This window comes from Ciconia boyciana, chromosome 4 (genome assembly GCF_034638445.1).
Source record: "Ciconia boyciana chromosome 4, ASM3463844v1, whole genome shotgun sequence".
NCBI lineage: Eukaryota > Metazoa > Chordata > Aves > Ciconiiformes > Ciconiidae > Ciconia > Ciconia boyciana.
Window position 1 is genome coordinate 13,785,074 of NC_132937.1, and position 25,118 is coordinate 13,810,191.

Sequence of the window (25,118 nt, forward strand, 5' to 3'; positions counted from 1 at the left end):
ATCATCAGGCACAGTCAACATGGGTTCACAAAGGGAAAGTCCTGTTTAACTACTTTGATATCCTTCTATGATAAGGTCACCCACCTAGTGGATGAAGGGAAGGCGGTGGATGTAGTTTTTCTGCATTTTAGTAAGGCTTTTGATATTGTCCCTCACAGCATCCTCCTGGACAAGTTGTCTAACTGTGGGATGAGCAGGTTCATGGTGCGCTGGGTGAAGAACTGGCTGAAGGGCAGGGCTCAAAGGGTTGTAGTGAATGGGGCTTCATCTGGCTGGCGACCGGTCACCAGTGGTGTTCCTCAGGGTGCAATTCTAGGGCCTGTTCAATATTTTTATCAATGATCTGGATGTAGGAGTTGAATGCACCATTAGCAAGTTTGCTGATGATACTAAACTGGGAGGTGCTGTTGACTCTCTCAAGGGACAAGATTCTGCACCTGGGATGGAGTAACACTGGGCACAAGCATAAATTGGGAGAGGAGTGGCTGGAGAGCAGCCCTGCAGAAAGGGATCTGGGGGTGCTGGTTGACAGGAGGCTCAACATGAGTCAGCAGTCTGCCCTGGGAGCAAAGAGGGCAAACCACATCCTGGGATGCAAACACCAGCTGGTCAAAAGAGGTGATTATCCCTCTGTATTTAGCAGTGGTGCAGCCTCACCTTGAGTATTGTGTGCAGTCTTGGGCCCCACAATTTAAGAAGGATGTGAAGGTCCTTGAATGCATCCAGAGGAGGGCAACAAAGCTGGTGAAAGGGCTGGAAGGCATGTCCTATGAGGAGCAGCTTAGGACACTGGGTTTGTCTAGTTTGGAGAAAAGGAGGCTGAGGGGCGACCTCATTGCTCTCTACAGCTTCCTGAGGAGGGGAAGTGGAGAGGGAGGTGCTGATCTCTTCTCCCTGGTATCCAGTGATAGGACACATGGGAATGGCTCAAAGCTGCACCAAGGGAGGTTCAGACTTGACATTAGGAAACATTTATTTACCGAGAGGGTGGTCAAACACTGGAACAGGCTTCCTAGAGAGGTGGTTAATGCCCCATGCCTGTCAGTGGACAATGCCTTTAGTAATACGCTTTAAGTTTTGGACTAGATGATCGTTGTAGGTCCCTTCCAACTGAAACTATTCTAAATTAAAAACCCCCAAACAAACACACCTCCCCCAAACAAAAGAGCCACACATCAACACACCACCCCCCCACCAAAATACCACATCGGGAAAAAAAACCAACCTCACAACAAAAACAACAAAACCAAAAAACCCTGTAAAACATGCAAGTTATTCACAGAATAGTTGAGGTTGGAAGGGACCTCCGAGATCATCTAGTTCAAGTCCCCACCTCAAAGGAGGGTTAACAAGAACAGATTGCTTAGGACCTTGTTCAGTCATGTTTTGAGTATCTGTAAGGATGGAGACTCCACAACCTCTTTGGGCACCCTCTTCCAGTGTTCAATCACCCTCACAGTAGGAAAAAAAAAAAAAAAAAGTGGTTTGGTGGTTTGTGTTCAGATGGAATTTTCTGTATTTCAGTTTGTGCCCACTGCCTCTTTTCTGTCACTGGCCACCATTAAAAAGAATCTGTCTCTCTCTTCTTTGCTCCCTCCCATCAGATATTTATACACAGTGATAAGACTTCACCTTCTCTTCTCAAAGCTGATCAGTCCCGGCTCTCTCCACCTGTCCTCATATAACAGATACTCTGATCCCTTCATCATCTTCATGGCCCTTTGCTAGAAGCCTACAACACCTGGACTCAGTATTCCCAAGCAGTCTCCCATCCAAGTACTAACTGGGCCCAATGCTGCTTAGCTTCTGAGATGAGATGAAACAGAGCACATTCAGGATGGTGTGGCCACAGGCTAGTAAGCATATATTTTCTGTTTGAGATTTCATGATACACAGTTAGTAAAGTCACACTACCACCACCCCTCCCCTGAACAGACTTTGCCAATTATTACATGAAAGAGTAGATATTACTCCAGTAGTCACCTGTCTATCTTATCCATGGAATAAAAAGAAAAATCACAGAAGTTACATGCTTTACTGAAGTCCATGGGAAAATACTATTTCATTATATAATCAAAACAATTCACTCAATATGTATTTAACATTTCTTATATATTAGGACCTTCAAATAGAGAACTAAAAGACTACAGATTGGCTGTTTTGTAGAGATGATATAAGAATAAGAAATAATGAAAGCAGACCTCCATATGAGAGAGTGTAAATACAGTCTGTTAGTTATACTCATCAATAGAAGTTTTGAGCAATTTATATACAGAATGGTGGGAGAAAATGCAAAGGGAAAAGGTTAGTGGAAAAAGTAGTCTTCCTACACATCACAGAACACTAGGTTCCCGAGATGTACCCAGGAATTTTTCCCCATGATCACCCAGAATAGTTCTGGCTTGCTTTTGGAATATAGGCAGAGACGTAGCATTGCTTATATAAGTTGCAGACATTCCAGTCCCATGTCTGGATATTCAAATTACCTGGGAAATAAAACAATATTCAACTTTGGAGTTGGTTTCCTTACTATTCTTCAGGCTCTTACTTTTGTATGGAAAATCTTGGTCTATAATATATGTGACTATAACTGTAATCAATACTCTGCAAACAAAGAACAGATTGGCTTTATTTTATCCATTTTTTTAATCCCACTTACAATCACTAAAACAGCAAGAGAAGAATATTAAGAGAAACAACACTACTATCAAGGATAATTTTTTTTAAATTTCCAGTCTAATACTAGTATCAGATATAAAGCAGATACCTTCAGAGCATTTAAATAGCTTATTATTAAAAAGATTAATGAAAACTGTTTAACAGATGCATTTAAACAAGCAGCACTTCTTCAACCTCTAGTTTTTCACCTTGAAGACAAACTCTACATTTTTAGATAAGTTATAAAGAAGAAAAACAGATGTTCTCTCTGCCCCAAGAAATGCTCATAAATCATTTCATTATCTTGCATAAATTCATACTTCCTATGTTTCTATTCTGGATTCAATGCCGTTTGATGCTTTTCAGCCACTCCTGATTGTTCCATACAACAATCCACCTTAGTCTTCATATATTTAAAGACTTCTTTCTTCCAGTGTCCATAACAAATAAACCAGTACAAGAATCAAAAAGCCCACAGAAAGTTATTCCTTTTTTCCTGCTTCTTATTTATTGCCCTCTGCAGTACATCTTATGGTAAGTAATTTGGGGCAGTTACCACCTTCATTTTGCATCCTTATTATCCTGCATTACATACTGTTTGAACTTCCATGAAGTTTATCAACTTTCAGTAAATACTAACTTAGACAGAATTTGAGCCTAGCAGTATATTAGTAATTCCCCAAAACATTCAACTAAAACTAGAAGCCTTTCAAAGCCAAGCAGTTCTCTTTCACCGAGGAGGATCTTTGCAACCTAGGTACCAAAATATTCAAAAAAACCCTCTAAAAGCATATTATCATAACTTAGTGATGCTTAATCTTTTAATCTTGTTTTCCATCCAATGTCAAGGAAAGAATCTTCTCTAGGTAAGTGTATTTTATATATAAACTTCAAGTGAATCCAGCAGTGGGAAATTAATTTCCTAAAGTAATAACTTATTGCAGTAAGCTTCTGGAGCTATACTATCTAATGTTGTAAAGCCATTTGAAACTAATAAGACTTCCACTAGTTTGCTAATTAGTTTGACATCACCTAGGGTGTGGGCTTTCAGCCTATCATCCTCCTAATAAGCCATGTAACTAGAGAATGGGCAAAAGAAGATTTACCTTCATCAAAGGCTGACACTGCAGCTAGCTTGATTTTCAATGAGGATGTCTGGAGGCCAGACTGATTAATGTAGAAGATAGTCAAGCAGCCTGTGTGTGGGATATACATAGGTTAATAAGGTTCCAATTGCTTAGTCTCAAACCATGGTCCATTTGAAATCATATGAAGAAGTCTACTGAACTTCTTAGTTAGGAGACCTTGACATTTTCTCAGACACACCAGCTGCTGGATCTCTACCCAACTCAGAAGCCAAGCTGGAAGTGAGAGAAATTCTCTATTGGGATGAAGAATGCCCTAGTTCTAGGTGAACAAGTCTGGAAAATTTCTGATTATGTGACAGGCAATGGCCTCAATTAAAAGAGAAAGGTGAGTTTTCACTACTGAGAAGTCTTGATAATCTTATTCATAGAGTTGTCACAGATTCAAGGATGGAGCTGTACTGATAGCTTCTCCCATGAAAGAGAAAACTTATCTCTTGTCATTTCTTTTTGTACATATTACCATATTTTTATACCTATGGCAAAACAAACCCATCCCAAGTTTCATCACTCTAAATTAAGTGATCTGCACTTCTGATCAAAATATCATTCACATGTTTTAAGGTGATTAATTTAATGACTTTTTTCAACAATGAAGATCATTTTTCCCTTTCTTGTCAATACCCATTTCTATTATTTATACTTTAAAATCCCTACTGAATGTCTCTGATAAAACTAACATTTTAATTTTCACCTTTCATATACACAAAACTCCCTATTATAAATAGTAGCTTCCAAGACAACACAGCATTCTCCTAATTACATGTCATAATCCAATTTATAGGGTGAAGAAAATAATTTACAGAAGGAGAAAAATAATTCAAAAGAAAGAAGTTACACTTAAGCTTTTGAAGGCTTTTAGAAAGTAGTTAGTTGTAACTAAGCACAAAGCAAGTTAGTTAAAACTCTTAGTATATTCTTAAGAAATACTGAAATCTTATGATCATATCAGTAAGTTATCAGCAATACATTATACAAATTCTTTAGAGAAGTATAAAATACACACAACTATTAAAACTTACCTATTATAATATCTGCCTCCCATCATAAACTGATTGCTTGATGTTGGACATATTTTAAAACGCTGAATATTTTCACTGGTCCGAAAATAAAGTGAATAATCACCAGGTGTATTATCTGAAGGCCTCACAAGAAAACTGCACACCTGACCAACTGAAAAGATATCATAATACAGTATTATTCACTGTTACTTATCTTAGTGTCATTTATGAGCTCTTATCAAAGCTCTTCCTGTACAAATTAGTAAGAATTGCACACTTAAAGGAGAAAGTCTAATAAGTTCCAACAGCAATCCTTGTTCTTCACCCAAATGGGATGAAGTAGTACTAAACTGCCAAAGTTAACGCAAAATCATTTGGCTGTAGCTGACAACCTATCCCCACTTTTGCCACCTCTTTACAAGAGCATATGGTGTGTGTGGGAGGTTTGACAATGTTTTCAAAAAACCTAAAGATTTTTGTTCTCATATACTGTCAAATAACATACCTTAAATGAGTCAGAAATCTTGATGTTTTCATTTTAAAAATTATTTCCTCTGAGGGGACTAAAAAAAAGTTTATAATACATTCTCCCATAAGTACATAACAGTATTTTCTCCTCAGCATTTTGATGAAGCCCAAGATATTTTATATTTATACATATTACAAAAATTAAAAAAAATTAACTATTTCAATTAGAATTATGAAACTAACTGTACTTGAGAACATAAAAAAAAATACTCAGTGCTCAGCCATGAGGTTTTTTTTCAAATGTAGTAGCAACCACAGGTCTGATGCTCATATGTTCATACAGAAAAAACAGGTTTTGCTGCAGCCTGTTATAAAAAGGATTACTTTGCGTCATTCCACTACCACTGTATTTCCATCTGAAATACAAGTACCTGTCATCAGCAAACTGTAAGCCTCTTGTTTGGAGATCTTCCCATGGAACCATCTTAAAGATGAAAAGAAAATTTAGAAAGCAAGACTATCAGCTCTCTTTTTTAGTTGTTGTGATATCTAAGGCTCTGACATCTATGAATTAATCTCTGGCACCTATGAATTAATCTTTATTTTTAAAAATCTAGTACATATAGATTATTATAAGCAACCTTTATGTTACTCAGCGATTCTGGTTTTCTACCAACAGAATGAAAAATAAATATCTACAGCTATATAAACAAACTCATTTCAATACAAGCGTCCAACACAAAGTAGATGTTCGAGTGTGTTTAGAGATGAAAAGGCATTGTTTGACAGGCATATTTGAAGTCAGTCTCAGATAACAATTTATTTGAAGTGTGAAACACAAAGCCCAAACAAAGAGATTAGTGAAAGTTAAATACTGTACAGAATAACTAAAATAAAATTTTGCTAGAAACTGAGGAAATAAAACCTAGCTTTGTTAGACTATTGAATATGAATTGCTTTAATCTGACAACTTGCATCTTCCACAGAGTCCTGCATCAGAGCATCATCCTAAAAAATACAGCAATCTGTCCAGTCTCAACCTGATACCTTATGATTATAGGAAACAGCTTGACATTGCATGGCTATTCAGTTTACATGTGGCACACCACACGCTACATCTTAAGAGCTCATCCTGTCCTTCAAAGTAAAGATAGAAATATGGCCTTTCATTGCGGAGTGTGTGTGCATGCACACGTGTGTGTGTAAGTGTGTAAAAGAAAGACTCTCTTACACATCAAGAAAAGAGCTCTAGTTCTAACTTGCTTTCTATATTACCTTTACAGGACAATCTCTGGCTACTGGAATATTCACAGAAATCCCTGCCTCCCCTGGAATCCTCTGAGCAGCATGAGTAAAGGGACTGACAGTGTCAAAGCTCTAAGAATCTGCTACAAACTACTTTGTCAAAAAAAATTAAAAAAAATAAAAAAAAAAAAGAAAGAGTTCCTGTATTTGAAGGCATCCCTACTACTGTTATGCTGCTATAACAAACTGACTAGCAGAACATTGGGGACCAGTAAACTGAAGCCACACACCAATGATTTTCTTTCCCCTATTAAAAAAAAATTAAAAACAAACAAAAAACCACCCAAACAAACAAACAAGAAATGCCTTCTTCAATCATCAGTCCTTTGGAGACTGCAAACTGGGCAATAAATACAGGAAGCAGCAGCTGCAATTATAGCAAGCAAATGGAGTACAGATGAAGTTACCTAGCTACTAGACGTTTTCTGTAACTTTCATTTGCTACTGATCTTTACTACTGAAAAATAATATAACAATAAACAGTTTCCCATAATATCAATTCATTGTTCATTGTATTAGGTTTTGGGTTTTTTAAAGTATTTAACAAGTTGGAATTCACTGCAAACAGATTATTCTATAATCTCCTGGTTTTTGCTTTCAGTGTTAGCACATGAGGCTAATACAGAGAAAGTGTTACTATTATGCTATCATTCCTCTAATGACACTTAGTTCCCTTTCCTGCATTTAGAGCTGAGCAGACCTGAAAAAAGGTTACCTCTAAGGCAAACTGTATGTGTATAAAAAAACCCCCACAAATCACAAAACACCACACCCTCCATTGTACATATTCTGGGTACAGTGCTCACACAGAGACTCATCCAAGACTTTATCACTGCAAAACCCATTAACATTAGGCATAACTAATACAAGACTTCATGTCAATTACCTATGCATCTTCAACAGCCAGTATAGAAGAAAAGTCTTAAGATCTAAAAACAAGTACACACAGCTTTGGTTCACCTTCCCAGTCTCATAGCTAAAGTTTACAAACAGTTATTTTATTAATTGCTTTTAATAACAAAACAAAAATCCTTACATTTTGCCTTCATGTGGATCTTCTTCTCTTCCCTAATAGGAGAATTAACATATTAAGTGTATGACAACAGTATGCTTGAGTTTAGAAAAGTAAACTTCATAGGTTAAGACCTTTTGTAAAAATAAAGATCACTAAGAAGTCCAAGACATTTTTGAACTAGATGGCTTATTGCACAGTTCATGTAAAGAGGTTTTCAACTTCATTCACTAAGTGGAAATCCAGCCATAACACATGATTTCAAAAGATTGTTTCTGTCACTCTTCAAGTCCTTCTTTACATGTGGTAACTTAAATCTCAACTTTCCTGAACTTCAACCACTAATGCAGAAATCTACAGTTAGATACTCTAACACTGCCATTTCAATTTAGGCATTCAGATCCTAATATAGATGTGAGAAACAGGTGAAGCAAACTCTACTAATAGCAAAATATATATGCTGCAAAGCAAACATCATCAGGACTCCAAAGAAATGGTGAACTTCTTTTAAAAAAAGCATGTGGGAGGGTGGGGTGGGTTTTGTCCATTAAATCATCTCTTCTCCTGCAGTAATTCAATTATCTTTAGGACACCTGGTTAGCTTCCTGACTTAGCATAAGCCCTTCTAGGTATAATTAACTCATCAATATACTTCTTAACCCACACTTGGCCCTTAAAAAAAAAAAAAAGAAATACCACAGTGCAAAATTTCAGTCTATACATTTATGAATGTTTCATAGCAAACAAACAAACATAAAAATGCAATTGAATGACTAGCAAGTTCTTTATCAGGACTGGTGAGTTTAGGGAACTGCCTAATAAGTTCACAGTATCATTCATTTGCACATGAACGTGTTTGGATAACACATGAATAAGTAGAATCACAGAATCGTTTAGGTTGGAAAAGACCCTTAAGATTATTCAGTCCAACCATTAACCTAACACTGCCAAGTCCACCACTAAACCATGTCCCTAAGCACCACATCTACATGTCTTATAAATACCTCCAGGGATGGTGACTCAACCACTTCCCTGGGCAGCCTGTTCCAATGCTTGATAACCCTTTCAGTGAAGTAAAATTTCCTCATATCCAGTCTAAACCTCCCCTGGTGCAACTTGAGGCCATTTCCTCTTGTCCTATCACTTGTTACCTGGGAGAAGACACCAACACCCACCTCTCTACAACCTCCTTTCAGGTAGTTGGAGAGAGCAATAAGGTCTCTCCCCTCAGCCTCCTTTTCTCCAGGCTAAACAACCCCAGGTCCCTCAGCCACTCCTCATAAGTCTTCTGCTCTAGACCCTTCACCAGCTTCTCTGCCCTTCTCTGGACACACTCCAGCACCTCAATGTCTCTCTTGTAGCGAGGGGCCCAAAAGTGAACACAGTATTCGAGGTGCAGCCTCACCAGTGCCAAGTACAGGGGCACAATCACTTCCCTAGTCCTGCTGGCCACACTATTTTTGATACAAGCCAGGATGCTCTTGGCTTTCCTGGCCACCTGGGTACACTGCTGGCTCATATTCAGGTGGCTGTCAACCAATACCTCCAGGTCCTTCTCTGCTGGGCAGCTTTCCAGCCACTCTTCCTCAAGCCTGTAGCGCTGCATGGGGTTGCTGTAGCCCAAGTGCAGGACCTTGCACTTAGCCTTGCTGAACCTCATATAATTGGCCTCGGCCCATCGATCCAGCCTGTCCAGATCACAGTACTTTGTTTTGATACTAAATTAGACTTAAAGGTTTGTTACACTATTTAAAAACTGGCAGATTCAATTACTGCAAGAAGGTTTAGAAAAGTACATAAAATCAGGCAGTTAAACACCACTAGTTTGGGTTTACTTCAATGTTAACTTACACACGCACACACACAATTAATAATAATAATAAAAAAATCAAATCTCAGTACTGCAACAGATTTGAATATAAAATTACTTACCACTTCTTCTACCAGGTCTTCTACGATAAGACCTTGTTCATCTGTCCGTAGGTTTGTAACCCACATCCAACCATCTTCCAATTCATTATGGACAATAAACATGTCTCCTTTAAGGAAACTGAAGAGAATTACAGTAAGATTTATGTTAGAAGTACAATCATAATATAAAGTTTAATAAACACAATTAATTCTTGAGCATAGTTTCAGCAAAACATTTGAGGAAATTTGATCATGAAAGATATATTTACTGGTATCCCAAGCACACCATGTGCATTTTTCACAGTTTAAGTAGCTATGATAGATGAATATTTATCCTTCTTTGATTTACATTTAGAATCTAATAAATACTTTAAAGTGTGCTAAGGACGCATAAAACAAAAAACACCACAACAACATTAAAAAATAGTAACATTCTTCTTTTATCAACAGGGATCAAATACTAAACACAAGTAAAAACAATCAAAGATTCCCTTAACAGTCTAAGAAAATAATACTTCTATCAAAACCTAATTTTGTATAATAAAGACTGTGGAATATCTACTATTTAGGTCTTTGCATATGAAGATAAGTGCTAAAAAGAAGATATAGAATACTTCCTCAAAAAGACATGCAGTTAGCTACAATAAAAGCATAAATACAAAGCATTAAGATGTCCAAGGGAGTTTCATTACTGGAAGGTTAGTATAAGTTATTTCTTAAGTATAATCCCAAACTCAGGTGTACTGGTTTTGGCTGGGATAGAGTTAAATTTCTTCACAGTAGTTTGTATGGGGCTATGTTTTGGATTTGTACTGAAAATAGTGTTGATAACACAGGGATGTTTTACGTACTGCTGAGCAGTGCTTACAAAGACTCAAGGCCTTCTCTGCTTCTCATGCTGCCCTGCCAGCAAGTAGGTTGGAGGTACACAAGAAGCTGGGAGGGGACACAGTTGGGACAGCTGACCCCAAATGACCAAAGGGATATTCCACACCATATGACATTGTACTCAGCAATAAAACTGGGGGTAGAGGTGGGCAGGGGGGGACACGGCTCAGGGACTGGCTAGACATCGGTCAGTTGGTGGTGAGCAATTTTTTCGTTTGCATCACTTATCTTCCTTGGGCTTTATTTTCCTCTCATTTAGTTGGTTGGGTTTTTTTTTTTCCCCTTAAATTTTTTTTTTTAAATTCCTATCTCATTATTAAACTGTCTTTATGTCAACCCACGAGTTTTTCTCATTTTTATTCTTCCAATTCTTCCCCCATCCCCCCGTGGGGAAAGCGAGCAAGCAGCTGTGTGGCGCTTAGTTGGCATCTAGGGTTAAACCACAACAGCCCTTTTTGGCGCCCAACATGGGGCTCGAAGGGTTTGAGATAATAACAGATTAACCAGAGCGTATTAAGGAATTTAGATCTGTTAGTAGTTGCAGGCCATGATATTGATTCATCTGTTCTCAATATTGGGTTACCTGATCTGCACCATGCTCATTTTTTTGCTGTACATGTTAAAGATCGGTGTTGGTTTTTGCAGTTTGCTGTGCTCTGCTATGATTAGTGATGTTTTGCCTGGGAGATTTGTTATTAAAACAGTGGCCTTGAGTATAATTTGGTATCTGAGTTTTGTACTAAAGCCATTACTGTAAGTTGGGTACCACCTCATGGAAACAACTAGCAATTATACTTCTTCCTCTGAGAGGTTTTTTATGGAGGAAATGCAGAATTGTACCTTCACTACTTTCTTCTACAATGTTTCCTGCTTCGTTACAGTAACTTTTCAGTATCTTGAACATCCTTGGGTAGTTAAGATACATCTATTGGTATTGCTTGGGAATATTGTTTCGGTTTTGTCTAAGGTTAAAAAGAAATTTAAGAATATAATCCAGAGATCTGCCCCAAGGCCGGATAGTTATGAGTGGCAAGGTGTGTGGGATAGCATGGGCAAATGCCTAAGATGGTGGGCACCTCCAGTGTTTTGGAACTTCACCCCTGAACAAGTGCAGAATCCTGAAAAACTAGTAGACTATTTGGAAAAAGTATGCTGTCACCCTGGCAATTCCAGAGACACACAAATCACTGCAACGTGCTGGGGCCTGGCCCATGCCTACTGAGCCCTGCTCAACACTACTCAGAACCCTCAAGGGAAAGAGAAGGTCTCCGGATCCGGTGACAAAACGAAAGGCACCACGGCTACTCCAAACCCACCTGCAACAGGCACCACGGCTACTCCAACCCCCTTGGCAACAGCCACTACGGCTATTCCAACCTCGGCGACAGATACTGCGGTTACTCCAACCCCCCCTGCAACAGGCACTGCGGCTGAATCAGGGAACCAACCCGTGTCAGTATCAGTCGCCCCTATACACAAGAAGAAATCTTGGAAACAAAAGTCAGCTCGTTTAGAAAGGGAGGATGAAAAAGCAGGGCCATCACAAGGAGAGGAAGAGGAAGAACTCATGGATGAGATGGAAACCACCCGATCCCTATCCCTGACTGAGCTGTGAGATATGCGAAGAGATTTCAGCCATCGTCCAGGCGAGCATGTTGTCACCTGGCTGCTCCGATGCTGGGATAACAGGGCCAGTAGCCTGGAAATAGAGGGTAAGGAAGCCAAACAGCTGGGATCCCTTTCTAGGGAAGGGGGCATTCACAAAGCGATTGGAAAAGGGGCACAAGTCCTCAGCCCCTGGAGGCGGCTCCTGTCAGCTATGAAGGAAAGATATCCCTTCAAGGAAGATGTTATATATCGCCCAGGCAAATGGACCACCATGGAGAGAGCTATCCAGTACCTGAGGGAATTAGCTGTGCTGCAAGTGGTTTATAGTGACCTGGACAACGAGCAGTTATCCAAAGATCCAGATGAAGTCTGGTGCACACGACCCATGTGGCAGAATTTGGTACGGAGGGCACCATTGTCATGTACCAACTCATTGGCAATACTGACCTGGAAAGACGGAGACGGTCCAACAGTGGACTCATATGTACAAGAAGTAGGTAATGAATACTATGACCAGGACTAGGGGGGCCCTGCCTCCAGCCAGGTGGAGGAAAGGGACAACTGGGTTTACTGGACAGTGTGGATTCGATGGCCTGGCACATCAGACCCACAGGAGTATGAGGCTCTAGTAGACACCGGTGCACAGCGCACCCTAATGCCATCAAGCTATACAGGGGCAGAACCCATCTGTATTTCTAGAGTGACAGGGGGATCCCAACAGCTAACTGTATTGGAGGACAAAGTGAGCCTAACTGGGAATGAGTGGCAAAAGCACCCCATTGGGACTGGCCCAGAGGCTCCGTGCATCCTTGGCATAGACTACCTCAGGAGAGGGTATTTCAAGGACCCAAAAGGGTACCGGTGGGCTTTTGGTATAGCTGCCTTGGAGATGGAGGAAATTAAACAGCTGTCCACCTTGCCTGGTCTCTCAGAGGACCCTTCTGTTGTGGGGTTGCTGAGGGTCGAAGAACAACAGGTGCCAATTGCTACCACAACAGTGCACCGGAGGCAATATCGTACCAACCGAGACTCCCCGATTCCCATCCATAAGCTGATTCATCGACTGGAGAGCCAAGGAGTGATCAGTAAGACTCGTTCACCTTTTAACAGTCTTATATAGTCAGTGCAAAAGTCTAATGGAGATGAGTGGAGACTAACAGTAGACTATCGTGGCCAGAATGAAGTCATGCCACCGCTGAGTGCTGCCGTGCCAGACGTGCTGGAACTTCAGTACAAACTGGAGTCAAAAGCAGCCAAATGGTATGCTACAAGTGATATCACTAATGCGTTTTTCTCAGTCCCTTTGGCAGCAGAGTGCAGGCCACAGTTTGCTTTCACTTGGAGGGGCGTTCAGTACACCTGGAATCGACTGCCCCAGGGGTGGAAACACAGCCCTACCATTTGCCATGGACTTGGCATGGATCTTGGAAGGGATCTTGGAAGGGATCGCCCAGGGATCTTGGAAGTAATTATGGACTGGCCAGAAGGCAAAGATTTTGGAATATCACCAGAGGAGGAGGTGACGCCTGCTGAGGAGGCCCCACTGTACAATAAACTACCAGAAAATGAGAAGCAATATGCCCTGTTCACTGATGGGTCCTGTCGTATTGTAGGAAAGCATCGGAGATGGAAAGCTGCTGTATGGAGTCCTATATGACAAGTTGTAGAAAATGCTGAAGGAGAAGATGAATCAAGCCAATTTGCAGAAATAAAGGCCATCCAGCTGGCTTTAGACATTGCTGAACGAGACAAGTGGCCAGTGCTCTATCTCTATACTGACTCATGGATGGTGGCAAATGCCCTGTGGGCCCTGGGTTACAGCAATGGAAGCAAAACAATTGGCAGCGCAGAGGCAAACCCATCTGGGTAGAGAACCTGCTTCTAAAAGTACATCACGTAGATGCTCATGTACCCAAGAGTCAGGCCACTGAGGAACATCAAAACAACCAGCAGGTGGATCAGGCTGCTAAGATTGAAGTGGCTCAGGTGGATCTGGACTGGCAACATAAGGGTGAATTCTTTATAGCTCTGTGGGCCCACGACCCCTCAGGCCATCAAGGAAGAGATGCAACATAGAGATGGGCTCGTGATCGAGGGGTGGACTTGACCATGGACACTATTGCACAGGTTATCCATGAATGTGAAACATGCGCTGCAATTAAACAAGCCAAGCGGTTAAAGCCTCTCTGCTATGGAGGGCAATGGCTGAAATATAAATATGGGGAGGCCTGGCAGATCGATTATATCACACTCCCACAAACCCGCCAAGGCAAGCGCTATGTGCTTACAATGGTGGAAGCAACCACCAGATGGCTGGAAACATATCCTGTGCCCCATGCCACCGCCCGGAACACTTATCCTGGGCCTTGAAAAGCAAGTCCTATGGCGACATGGCACCCCAGAAAGAATTGAGTCAGACAAGGGGACTCATTTCCGAAACAACCTCATAGACACCTGGGCCAAAGAGCATGGCATTGAGTGGGTATATCACATCCCCTATCATGCACCAGCCCCTGGGAAAATGGAACGATACAATGGAGTGCTAAAGACTACGCTGAGAGCAAGGGGTGGTGGGACATTCAAACATTGGGATACACATTTAGCAAAGGCCACCTGGTTAGTCAACACTAGGGGATCTGTCAATCGAGCTGGCCCTGCCCAATCAAAACTGTTACGCACTGTAGAAGGAGATAAAGTCCCTGTAGTGCACATAAAAAACATGCTGGGGAAGACATTCTGGGTTACTCCTGCCTCAGGCAAAGGCAAGCCCATTTGTGGGATTGCTTTTGCTCAAGGACCTGGGTGCACTTGGTGGGTAATGGGAAAGGATGGGGAAGTCCGCTGTGTACCTCAAGGGGATTTGATTTTGGGTGAGAATAGCCAATGAACTAAATGGTATGATGGTAATTGCTATATAATACTGTATGTCATCACTTTTATGGTCGCCATATGCCATATCAATGGTATTTCAGTGAGAATCTCCCAGATTAATGAAGAAGGAACTTTGCTGAAACCAAGCAAAGTGCAGCGGTGATGGAACCAGAACTGGATTGTTGCATGCTGAAGCCAACACCACACACCCTCTCTCCTGCCCTGAAGGACTGTTATGACAGATGGAGCCCAAGGTCATGGACTAAATGACCTCAACGGACATTTTAGAGGGATGGCCCATGGACCAAGGGAATGATAGCTGTGTGTATATATCAAAAGACAGGAAAAGTGGTGGTGACTAATTGGAATGTATTAGAGTAGGACCTGGGCATGATGGTATAGAATGGTATAGGTGGTAGATGGTACAGAATAAGGGGTGGTGGTGCGGTTGCATTACTTGGGGTTTTTTTCTGGGTTTTGTTCCTCTCTCACTCTTCTTGTTTTCCTTTTCATTACAATTTTTTTTCCCCCCAATTATTAAACTGTTGTTATCTCAACCCACAAGTTTTCATACTTTTCCTCTTCCTATTCTCTCCCCCATCCCACCGGGGGGGGGGGGGGGCGGGGGGGCTGGTTTTGGCTTTTGCAGTTTGCTGCGCTCTGTAGTGTTTAGTGGTGTTTTGCCTGGGAGATTTATTATTAAAACACTGGCCTTGAGCTTAATCTGCTATTTGGTCTCAGTACTGATGCCATTACTTTACTTCGGGTACCATCTCATAGAGACAATTAGTAATTATATTTCTTCCTCCGAGAGGTTTTTGGTGGAGGAAATACAGCATGGCACCTTCACCACTTTCTTCTGTGATGTTTTCTCCCTCATTACAATAACTCTTCAATATCTTGAACATCCTTGTGTAATCAAAATACTCCTATTGGTATTTCTTCAGAATATTGTTTCAGCTTTTTCCAAGGTTAACCTATTTAGGAATTTCACCCAGGCCCCACAGCAGTGTGGGTGGCAAGGCATGTGGGAGAATATGAGCAGGTATCTAGAAATCTCACCTCCTATGGCTTGGATCTTCACTCCCAGATCCTGATGAAGTGATAGAATGTTTGGGGGGAAGAGATGCCCTGGCTATTCCGAAGAGGCACAGCTTATCACACTGCGCTGGGGCCTGGCCTGCACCTCCTGAACACTGCTCAATATTCTGCAGCACCCTCAAGGAGAAGAGAGGATCTCTGGATCTGAAAACATACCAACAGACACTGTGGCTAAACTAAAGGCCCAGCCTTCAACTATATCAGTCACCTCTATAACTAAAAAGAAACAATGGAAGCAGAAGTCAACTCATTTAGTAAGGGATGAAGAAGCTTCTCCTAAGAGGGAGCAGTAGAAACAATCAGAAGAGGCAGCCTGTTCTGCAGCAGAGCAGTCACAAGAACAGGAAGGGGAAGGGACTGAAATCATAAACGAAACAGAAACCACCCAATCCCTATCTGTGAGCTGAGAGATATGCAAAGCTGTCAACCAGGCAAGCAAATTCTCAGCTGGTTACTCCGATGCTGGGATATTGGGGCCAGTAGTCAGGAATTAGAGGGTAAGGAAGCCCAGCAGCTGGGATCCCTTGCTAGGGATAAGGCCAGTGGCAAAGGGATTGGAAAAAGGGCAGGAATCCTCAGTCTTTGGAGGTGACTCCTGTCGAGTGTGAAGGACAGGTATCCCTTCAAGGAAGATCTTGCCAATTCCCAAAGCGAGTGGACCACCACTGAAGGAGGTAGCCAGTATCTGAGGGAATTAGCCGTGGTGGAGGTGATCTATAGCAACCTGGATGACAACCAGGTATCCAAAGACCCAGATGAAATCCAGTGCACACGGTCCATGTGGCAATAGTTTGTACGAAGTGCACCGACATCATATGCCAGCACCCTGGCAATAATGAGCTGGACAGACACGGAAGCACCAACTGTGGATGGATTGGCCAGACAACTTCAAGAATTCAAAGAGAATCTCGCTTCCTCCCTACAGGCCTGCATCTCGGCTGTGGAGAAACTGTCCCAATAATTGTCCCAGCAATTAAAGAAGGATAGGTCTTCCTCACCCATTCCAACCAATGTCTTGGCTATTAAGAGTCAGCCTTTTTGTGTTGAGGGGAGAGGGTTACCGGTGGCGCACACCACATGCCACCCTGTGGTTCTATCTGCGTGACCAGGGGGAGGACATGAGGAAGTGGGATGGTGAACCTACCTGGAGACTAGAAGCTCGAGTACAGGAACTGCAAGAAAAAACAACAGCCAGAAGGCACCCATCCAGGAAGTTTACTGCTCCAGTGTCTGTTGGTGCTTAGTTGCTGGCCGGGGTTAAACCACAACATCAGGTCATATGAAAACCTTTCACTGGAGCACAGGGGGACTTCTCAATCAAATCAGATGATGCTTCAGGGATACAGGCAATAGCTATGAGGTACTGAAGCTCATCAACTACTAGTTCAATCCAAAATTAGATAGCAATTTTCTATGGAATGTCTCTCATTTGAGAGGGTGTGACAGATGCACACACTCTGAGTGAACAGTACTTTGGTTCAGGCATTACTGAGAAGTAGGTCTGACTGAAATCAGCCCTGCTGTGCAAACCTTGAGAATTGTGCTAGGCCATATCTTCTCAGGAACCAAGGAATCTAGACCATGTCTTATCAGGAGCTAACAGTACTAGCCCTAGCTGGGACTAGACAAAACTAAAACTGCTACAGCTGTGCATACACCAAAAGGGTGTTTGACTAGGAGTCAATCACTTCACGCTATAAATATCTGTAGCCCACTCCGAGCCCATTGAGCTCTCCTGTATGGCAGCAGGCTGCACAGCAGTGATCTTCCCCTTGAGAAGGGACGCCTCTCAAGGTTACTCCTCAAGGTTGAGACACCCCTTACCCAGCATCTGATATCTATAATGAAGTGAGTGACATTTTACATTAGGCCTAAGAGTATACTGTATGCTAGCAACATTTATATATGCAGCTATAGCTTAATTATTACAAGTGCAGTAAGTAGTAGAGTGTTTGACCGCTGTCTAAAATCATCTAATCACCATCTAAATGATAATTTAAATGATGATTTAAACGATAAATCATTGTCAAGTTATTGTTAAATCACTGTTTAATTACCATTCAATTGTCGCTTAGTCACCATTTGATTACCATTTGATTTTCATTCAATCATCGATTAATTACCATTTGATCATCATTTAATCATTAATAAAACCCTTTTAGTTAACCCCACAAGGACTTCTCTTAATAATTCATCTGCGACAGAGGGTAACAGAAAAATGCATTACCTTGAGCACAAATCAAACAGCAAGAATAAAAAAGCCTAATGAAAATACTTAGAATGAATTCAGCTACTAAGGAACCTAAATCTTAACACTGGACAATAAACAGCAAGGCCATTCTACATCAGTTCTATTACAAAGAAGTTCACAGTAAGTTAATGCGTGGAAGACTGGTTGAAATTAACCCTGAAATACCTGAAGCTTTCGAAATATTAATTATAACATTAAAATTAAGTCAAGATTCCCTGAAATACATAAAATCTTCAAGAGTACATTACAGTACAAGAGTATAGTACATTAATTTGACCTAAAACAGAGTACTTTGTCCCAGCTTTGCTATGAACAGAACTATTTTACCATGCAGATCTCAGAAGCCTAGCCAGACACACAAAACTTTACATTTCAGCTGTATTCTAAAAGAGGGAGAAAAGGTATAATTTCCTGCAATCCTTGTTACCATAGCAGAGTAATGAAATGCTTTTTCCTCTTAAGTTGGTAGGTGCAATTAGGCATTTACCAGACTTGATGGATCCTACTATGCATAAGAACAGAAAGAAGCCCTACTTGCAATACACAATCAGGGAGTTCCCTCCTGTCTTACCACCTTCTTGTATGCTTAGAAGAAGGTCTTCTCAAAGATGAATATCCTTACAGTGTTTTTTAAAGAGGTCAGAATGGACTGGACTCGCAACCTTGGGATAAATTTCCACCCCAATGAGGATATAAAGCCGTCATATACCTTTCTCTATAAACTTAGGCTAATAGTCCTATCAAGAACCCAATTCCCAATTCAACCAGCATGTTCTATCAACTTGTGAAACCAAGATGGTCTCGTTAGAAATCACTACAAACTCTTCCAAATCTTCCTTTTTTTTTTTTTCATTTGGAAAAAAATTGACATATCAAGAAAGCAGTATTAATTGCAAGCAACTAGCATATGTTCTAGGACTGCTGGTTTTGCATAACATAACTTTCCACATAACATCTCGTGAAAATGCAAGAGAAGTGGGGAGTAAAGACCATCCCATAGATTTTCTTGATAGATCAACGTTAGAAAGGAAATGAATAAGCAGTTCACAGAAGGAAAAAAAAAAAAAGGTATGAGAGAGTGCGCGTATTGGGTTTACGTGGCAAGGTTTTGGTAGTGGGGGGGGTGCTGCAGGAGTGGCTGAGCTAATCAGCAACAGTAGTAGTGCCTCTGTGATAACATATCTAAGAAGGGGAAAAAACTGCTGTGCAACAGCAGCTGGAAGAGAGAGATGAGTGAGAGAAACAACTCTGCAGACACCAAGGTCAGTGAAAAAAGACAAGGAGAGAGATGACGAGACAAAAAAGAAAGAGAGGCATCATACCTTCAACCTCTCAGAGCGTTAAGTCTAAGATGCAATTGGAAAGTATTTGCATAGTGAACATATACTGAAATCATTAGTATTTATAAATACCCCAAGAATTTCACAATTGCTTCTACCTATTATTAAAACATACCTTATTTCATCAGTTTCTGGCACTTTGGTGTAAGGTAGAATTGCTCGAACTCTCCTTCTATCCTCCACAGGCTACAATTTAAGAGAAGAGTGCAAAGATATTAATTTTCCCTTTCATTCTAGTGTAGACTTCCTCTCCCCAACATTATGCTATTCTGAGGCAAAAGACTGGTAACAGTCATTTGTACCCCTTACTAGTTTTAAGTTTTCAAAGGGTCAAAAATAGTAAGAGCTGGAAATGCTTAATTCCTAAAGTTATCTACAAAAGCTCTCATTTTGTTTCTAGCCTTGTAACATTATCAGTCACGTTATCTCCAAAAATCAAATTACCCAATAACGTAATTCCCATGAAAGAGTACTTTAAAACTTTCTTCAACTTAGTGGAAATTTATGAAAGTCTAACATTCAGAAACATTCTTTATTTGGGGGGGACACAATGACGACACAGTCTGCAGGTGTTTGGGGGGGCTGTTTTGTTTGGGTTGGGTGGTTTTGGGGTGTTTTTGTTTTGTTTTGGTTGTTTGGTTTTTTTCTTAATTACTGATATTGTCTTAAGGAGAGTCACTTGAAAGAAGCCCAGCTTTCAGGAACTTTGGTTATTTCCAGGATGCGTATTTTGAAATCTTTGCTACAAAATCGTAATATTATTTTGAAATACTTTATTAAGTCAGTGTAAAACCCTAGAGGCTACATTACAATGGTGCTCTTTCCTAGCCAAGAACCACACATTTTCTTGTTTATCTCAGTTTACATACAATGTTATTACTACATTTGGAGATAACTGCAATACCCGATATCTAGCTTTCTCATTACAGATTTTCATTAAAAAACATTTTTTATCATTAATTTCTATCAGTAAGAACATGTTTATATATTCCTTATACTTCACCATATGCTGAGACAGCTCTAGAACTAGGGAAGCTGTCTAAAATGCTTTTTCATAGAAAACAATAAATATCAAATGCAAGATTAATATCATTAAAATATTTAAGTAAATGACACTTAAAAATTTTACTACTTGCCTCTGGAGGTGCTACTGGAAAGAATAGTTTTTCCCCCTTCAGCAAACAAGACACATGACTGTAATAACCAATTAGGTCTGAGAGTGAAGCAAAGCGACGTCCACCAATGTAATAGTCTCCACACATGGCAATAATCCTGTTAACAAAGAAAAGGAAGCTTGACAGAAGAAAATCTTTTGCTACAAATCGTTGGGGTGGTTTTTGTTGGTTTTGTGATTTTTTTTTAAATTTTTTTTTAAGAGGAAGTTAGGATAACGTTGAGTTTTTAAAGTAGGCTGTCTACGTTCAACAAAATGCAATATTACAAACTCTCTCTCTCATATATATACACACACACACACACCCTTCCTTAACTAATGAATATCTCATCATCAATTACTGATAAACATCACAACACAAAAATATTTGAAGACTGTAAAGGAGATGTAGATTTACAAAAAAGTAAGCAGATTTGCTAAAACTAAATTAAATTAAACACAAGAATGTAATTACCAGCATCCTGGACAAGTGACGTACTACATTAGTAGAGGTAACAGCATTAATACTTCTATCATGCAGGACACACAGCTTATATAAATTTGGCAGAGTATCAATATATTTTGGTAACAAATAACTGCACTTAATTATACAGTGTAGAACACTGAAATACCTTCAAAAATTAGTCACTTTTCTACAGTTAGTCTAGTATCCGTGCTAAAAAATAAGAAATAACTTTGTAGTAATAACGTACTCAATTAAAAAGCCTGCTAATAAGTAGGAAAAATGCTTAAAAAACCCATTTCAATAGTTTAACACAAAAGAAAATTCTTATAAAATTGTTCATCTTACTCGCTAACATATGTAGTTGGGGTGTGGGGGTGCGTGTGTTTGTTTTGGGGCTGTTTGGGGTTTTTTGTTTGTTTTAGGGTTTTTTGCCAGGTGGTGGGGTGCATATATTAGTACTCAGATTTGTGAACACACTTGTCATACCAAAAAAAGGGAAATACCATGTCTATTCATATTGCTATGCAATACAAGTTCTAAAACCAGTCAGAAATAATTGATTTAGGTAAGAGAATTAACAGTATTAAAAACATTTGTATTACACAAGAGTCATTTGTACAAGGGAAAAAAGTACACAAGTTGAAACAATATTTTTGACCAGACAATCCAAAGAAACAATCAGTTATGTAAACTGATGGCATCAAGAGGACCTGAATTTTTCCAGCAACGCAGAAGTTGGACAGCAGTCCTGAGCAATAACACTTCTTTGAAAATGCGAAGAGCTATCTGGAAAAGCAATTGGAGAAGGGAGAAAAAGACTGACAGAGGGACTGAACTATTCCTTTAGTTATAAGTGGGGGGGAAGTGAACGAGACATTTGATCTACTTAAAGACTATAATTTTTGGTAAAAATTGTGAAGTCAACAGTTTTATGAAACCTGCAGAATGCTAGTTTCTGATAAATTATGTAGTAAATGGGAAAAACATCATACTTTCCACCAGAACTCTTGTTGCAAAGTGTTAAAACAATCATTTTTAGGATCATAGAATTGTTTAGGTTGGAAAAGACCCTTAAGGTCATCGAGTCCAACCGTTAACCTAACACTGCCAAGTCCACCACTAAACCATGTCCCTAAGCACCACATCTACATGTCCTTTAAATACCTCCAGGGATGGTGACTCAACCACTTCCCTGGGCAGCCTGTTCCAATGCTTGACAACCCTTTCGGTGAAGAAAATTTTCCTAATATCCAATCTAAACCTCCCCTGGCGCAACTCGAGGCCATTTCCTCTTGTCCTATCACTTGTTACTTGGGAGAAGAGACCGACACCCACCTCGCTATAACCTCCTTTCAGGTAGTTGTAGAGAGCGATAAGGTCTCCCCTCAGCCTCCTTTTCTCCAGGCTAAACAACCCCAGGTCCCTCAGCCACTCCTCATAAGACTTCTGCTCTAGACCCTTCACCAGCTTCTCTGCCCTTCTCTGGACACACTCCAGCACCTCAGTGTCTCTCTTGTAGTGAGGGGCCCAAAAGTGAACACAGTATTCGAGGTGCGGCCTCACCAGTGCCAAGTACAGGGGCACAATCACTTCCCTAGTCCTGCTGGCCACACTATTTCTGATACAAGCCAGGATGCTGTTGGCCACCTTGGCCACCTGGGCACACTACCGGCTCATGTTCAGCTGGCTGTCAACCAACACTCCCAGGTCCTTCTCTGCCTGGCAGCTTTCCAGCCACTCTTCCCCAAGCCTGTAGCGTTGCATGGGGTTGCTGTGACCCAAGTGCAGGACCCGGCACTTAGCCTTGTTGAATCTCACACAATTGACCTCGGCCCATTGATCCAGCCTGTCCAGGTCCCTCTGTAGAACCTTCCTACCCTCAAGCAGGTCAACGCTCCCGCACAACTTGGTGTCATCTGCAAACTTACTGAGGGTGCACTCAATCCCTTCGTCCAGATCACTGATAAAGATATTAAACAGGACTGGCCCCAACACAGAGCCCTGGGGAACACCGCTTGTGACCGGCCGCCAACTGGAGTAAACTCCATTCACCACCACTCTTTGGGCCCGGCCATCCAGCCAGTTCTTTACCCAGCAAAGAGTACACCCGTCCAAGCCATGAGCAGCCAGTTTCTCCAGGAGAATGCTGTGGGAAACGGTATCAAAGGCTTTACTACAGTCCGTGTAGACAACATTCACAGCCTTTCCCTCATCCACTAAGTGGGTCACCTTGTCATAGAAGGAGATCAGGTTGGTCAAGCAGGACCTGCCTTTCATAAACCCATGCTGACTGGGCCTGATCACCTGGTTGTCCTGTACATGCCGTGTGATGGCACTCAAGATGATCTGCTCCATAACCTTCCCGGCACTGAGGTCAGACTGACAGGCCTGTAGTTCCCCGGGTCCTCCTTCCGGCCCTTCTTGTAGGTGGGCATCACATTCGCTAACCTCCAGTCAACTGGGACCTCCCGGTTAGCCAGGACTGCTGATAAAGGATTGAAAGTGGCTTGGTGAGCGCTTGGGCCAAAGGAGGAAGTCTTATGATATACCTTCACAAACTGAAGTCTAAGAATATATAACATCATTGATCAGTGAAGATAAAAATATACAAGAAATTGAGAGAAACTATTAGTCAACTAATCAAATTTCACTTAAAGAAAAAAGTTAACGTCTAACATCATATTACCTCTCTCTCCAGTTTCCAGAAGACAAGTTATCTTAAAGATATTTCAAAACAAATTACAGTACCAAAGGTTAAACATGTCTGACACTACTTAGTTTTCTATTTAGCATTTGACTTCTTTACAAAGCTCATGAACAATTCAAAAACAAAAGGAAAAAACAAATTTAACTGCTGAGAAACTCAGATGCGTATATTATTTATTTGTAGTTGGTTTCTTACACTTTTATTCTCTTTTTCATTAACAGGTCAGTATTCTAATACATCCCTGCTTTAAAAATCTCTCTTCTCAGGTCAGTTGTTTCAACTATATTATTTCTCCCAAACAGGAGTGTAAAACATATACTAAGATCAATCTTCTGAGATGAAATTTGAAGTTTTTAAGCATAAAACACTGCAAGGGGAGTCAGCAAATAACATAACTTTAAGGATCTAGACTAGATCTCTTGGCATATTTTCTACCAGATTCCTTATAAGAATCCATGGTAAATTATTCAGAGATTAGGCTTCTAAATGAAATTTAGTGTTTCACATTTTATTATTAAATCAAGCTCAAATGAAACCTTTCTTTGGAACACACAGGACTAGTAAATACAAAGACTTCTGTAATCACAGAAAATTCTGAAGGACAAGATTAAAAGATAAAGTTTTTCCTTCCCAATATTTTATATCACTCCGCAACTCGCCAAAAAACACACTACTTCAGCCAAAAAGAATTTAGTTTTGATAGACTCATACACTATCTGTCACTCATATGCTGCATGAACATATGCCCATATCCAACTTGGCGGGGAGGGATTTGAAGAACTTTCACCTAAAATATTGGTATTTTAGTCAAACAGAAATATGTAAGGAAAGTTTAATCTGAAAAATATCACTTTTAGGAAACAAAATATCAGCGAGATTGTTGAGCAATGGAAATTTCACCCATTTTTGGAAGGCTGCCATTGGCAAAGAACAAGCTTTGGTGAAAGTGACGCTTCCAGTCTGTGGGACCCAGTGGATGCATCCCTATATTTGGCTGAAATAACTTCAAGACTGCCAATTCTGGAGGCTGAAAAATGTTTGAGTGTCGCATCTGCCCTTCTAATAACAAAAACATATACACTCTGCAGTCAACAAATGAAACCAAATGCATGTCTGTTCTGTGAAGAACAGTATCAGCAAACAAATTAGTTTCCTTTGAATAGCTATCTCTTCACATTTTTAATGGATCCAAGAAGGAAGGATTCTGTAAGATTTGAAAAATTATAAGGATCC

General features: G+C 40.6%; 1 protein-coding gene across 2 annotated transcripts in view; it reads right to left on the reverse strand.

Annotated features, from left to right (window-relative positions):
• Positions 1 to 25,118, reverse strand: part of LOC140651140 (ras GTPase-activating protein 1-like) — a 110,313-nt gene that overhangs the window by 69,459 nt on the left and 15,736 nt on the right. For both annotated transcript variants that reach the window (XM_072860276.1, XM_072860275.1), the window contains exons 3-8: positions 20,696 to 20,831; positions 19,675 to 19,745; positions 9,522 to 9,639; positions 7,614 to 7,645; positions 5,704 to 5,756; positions 4,826 to 4,976 (exon numbers count right to left, since the gene is read on the reverse strand). In XM_072860276.1, the coding sequence (XP_072716377.1) occupies positions 4,826 to 4,976; positions 5,704 to 5,756; positions 7,614 to 7,645; positions 9,522 to 9,639; positions 19,675 to 19,745; positions 20,696 to 20,831 (561 nt within the window). The remainder of the gene's footprint in view (positions 1 to 4,825; positions 4,977 to 5,703; positions 5,757 to 7,613; positions 7,646 to 9,521; positions 9,640 to 19,674; positions 19,746 to 20,695; positions 20,832 to 25,118) is intronic.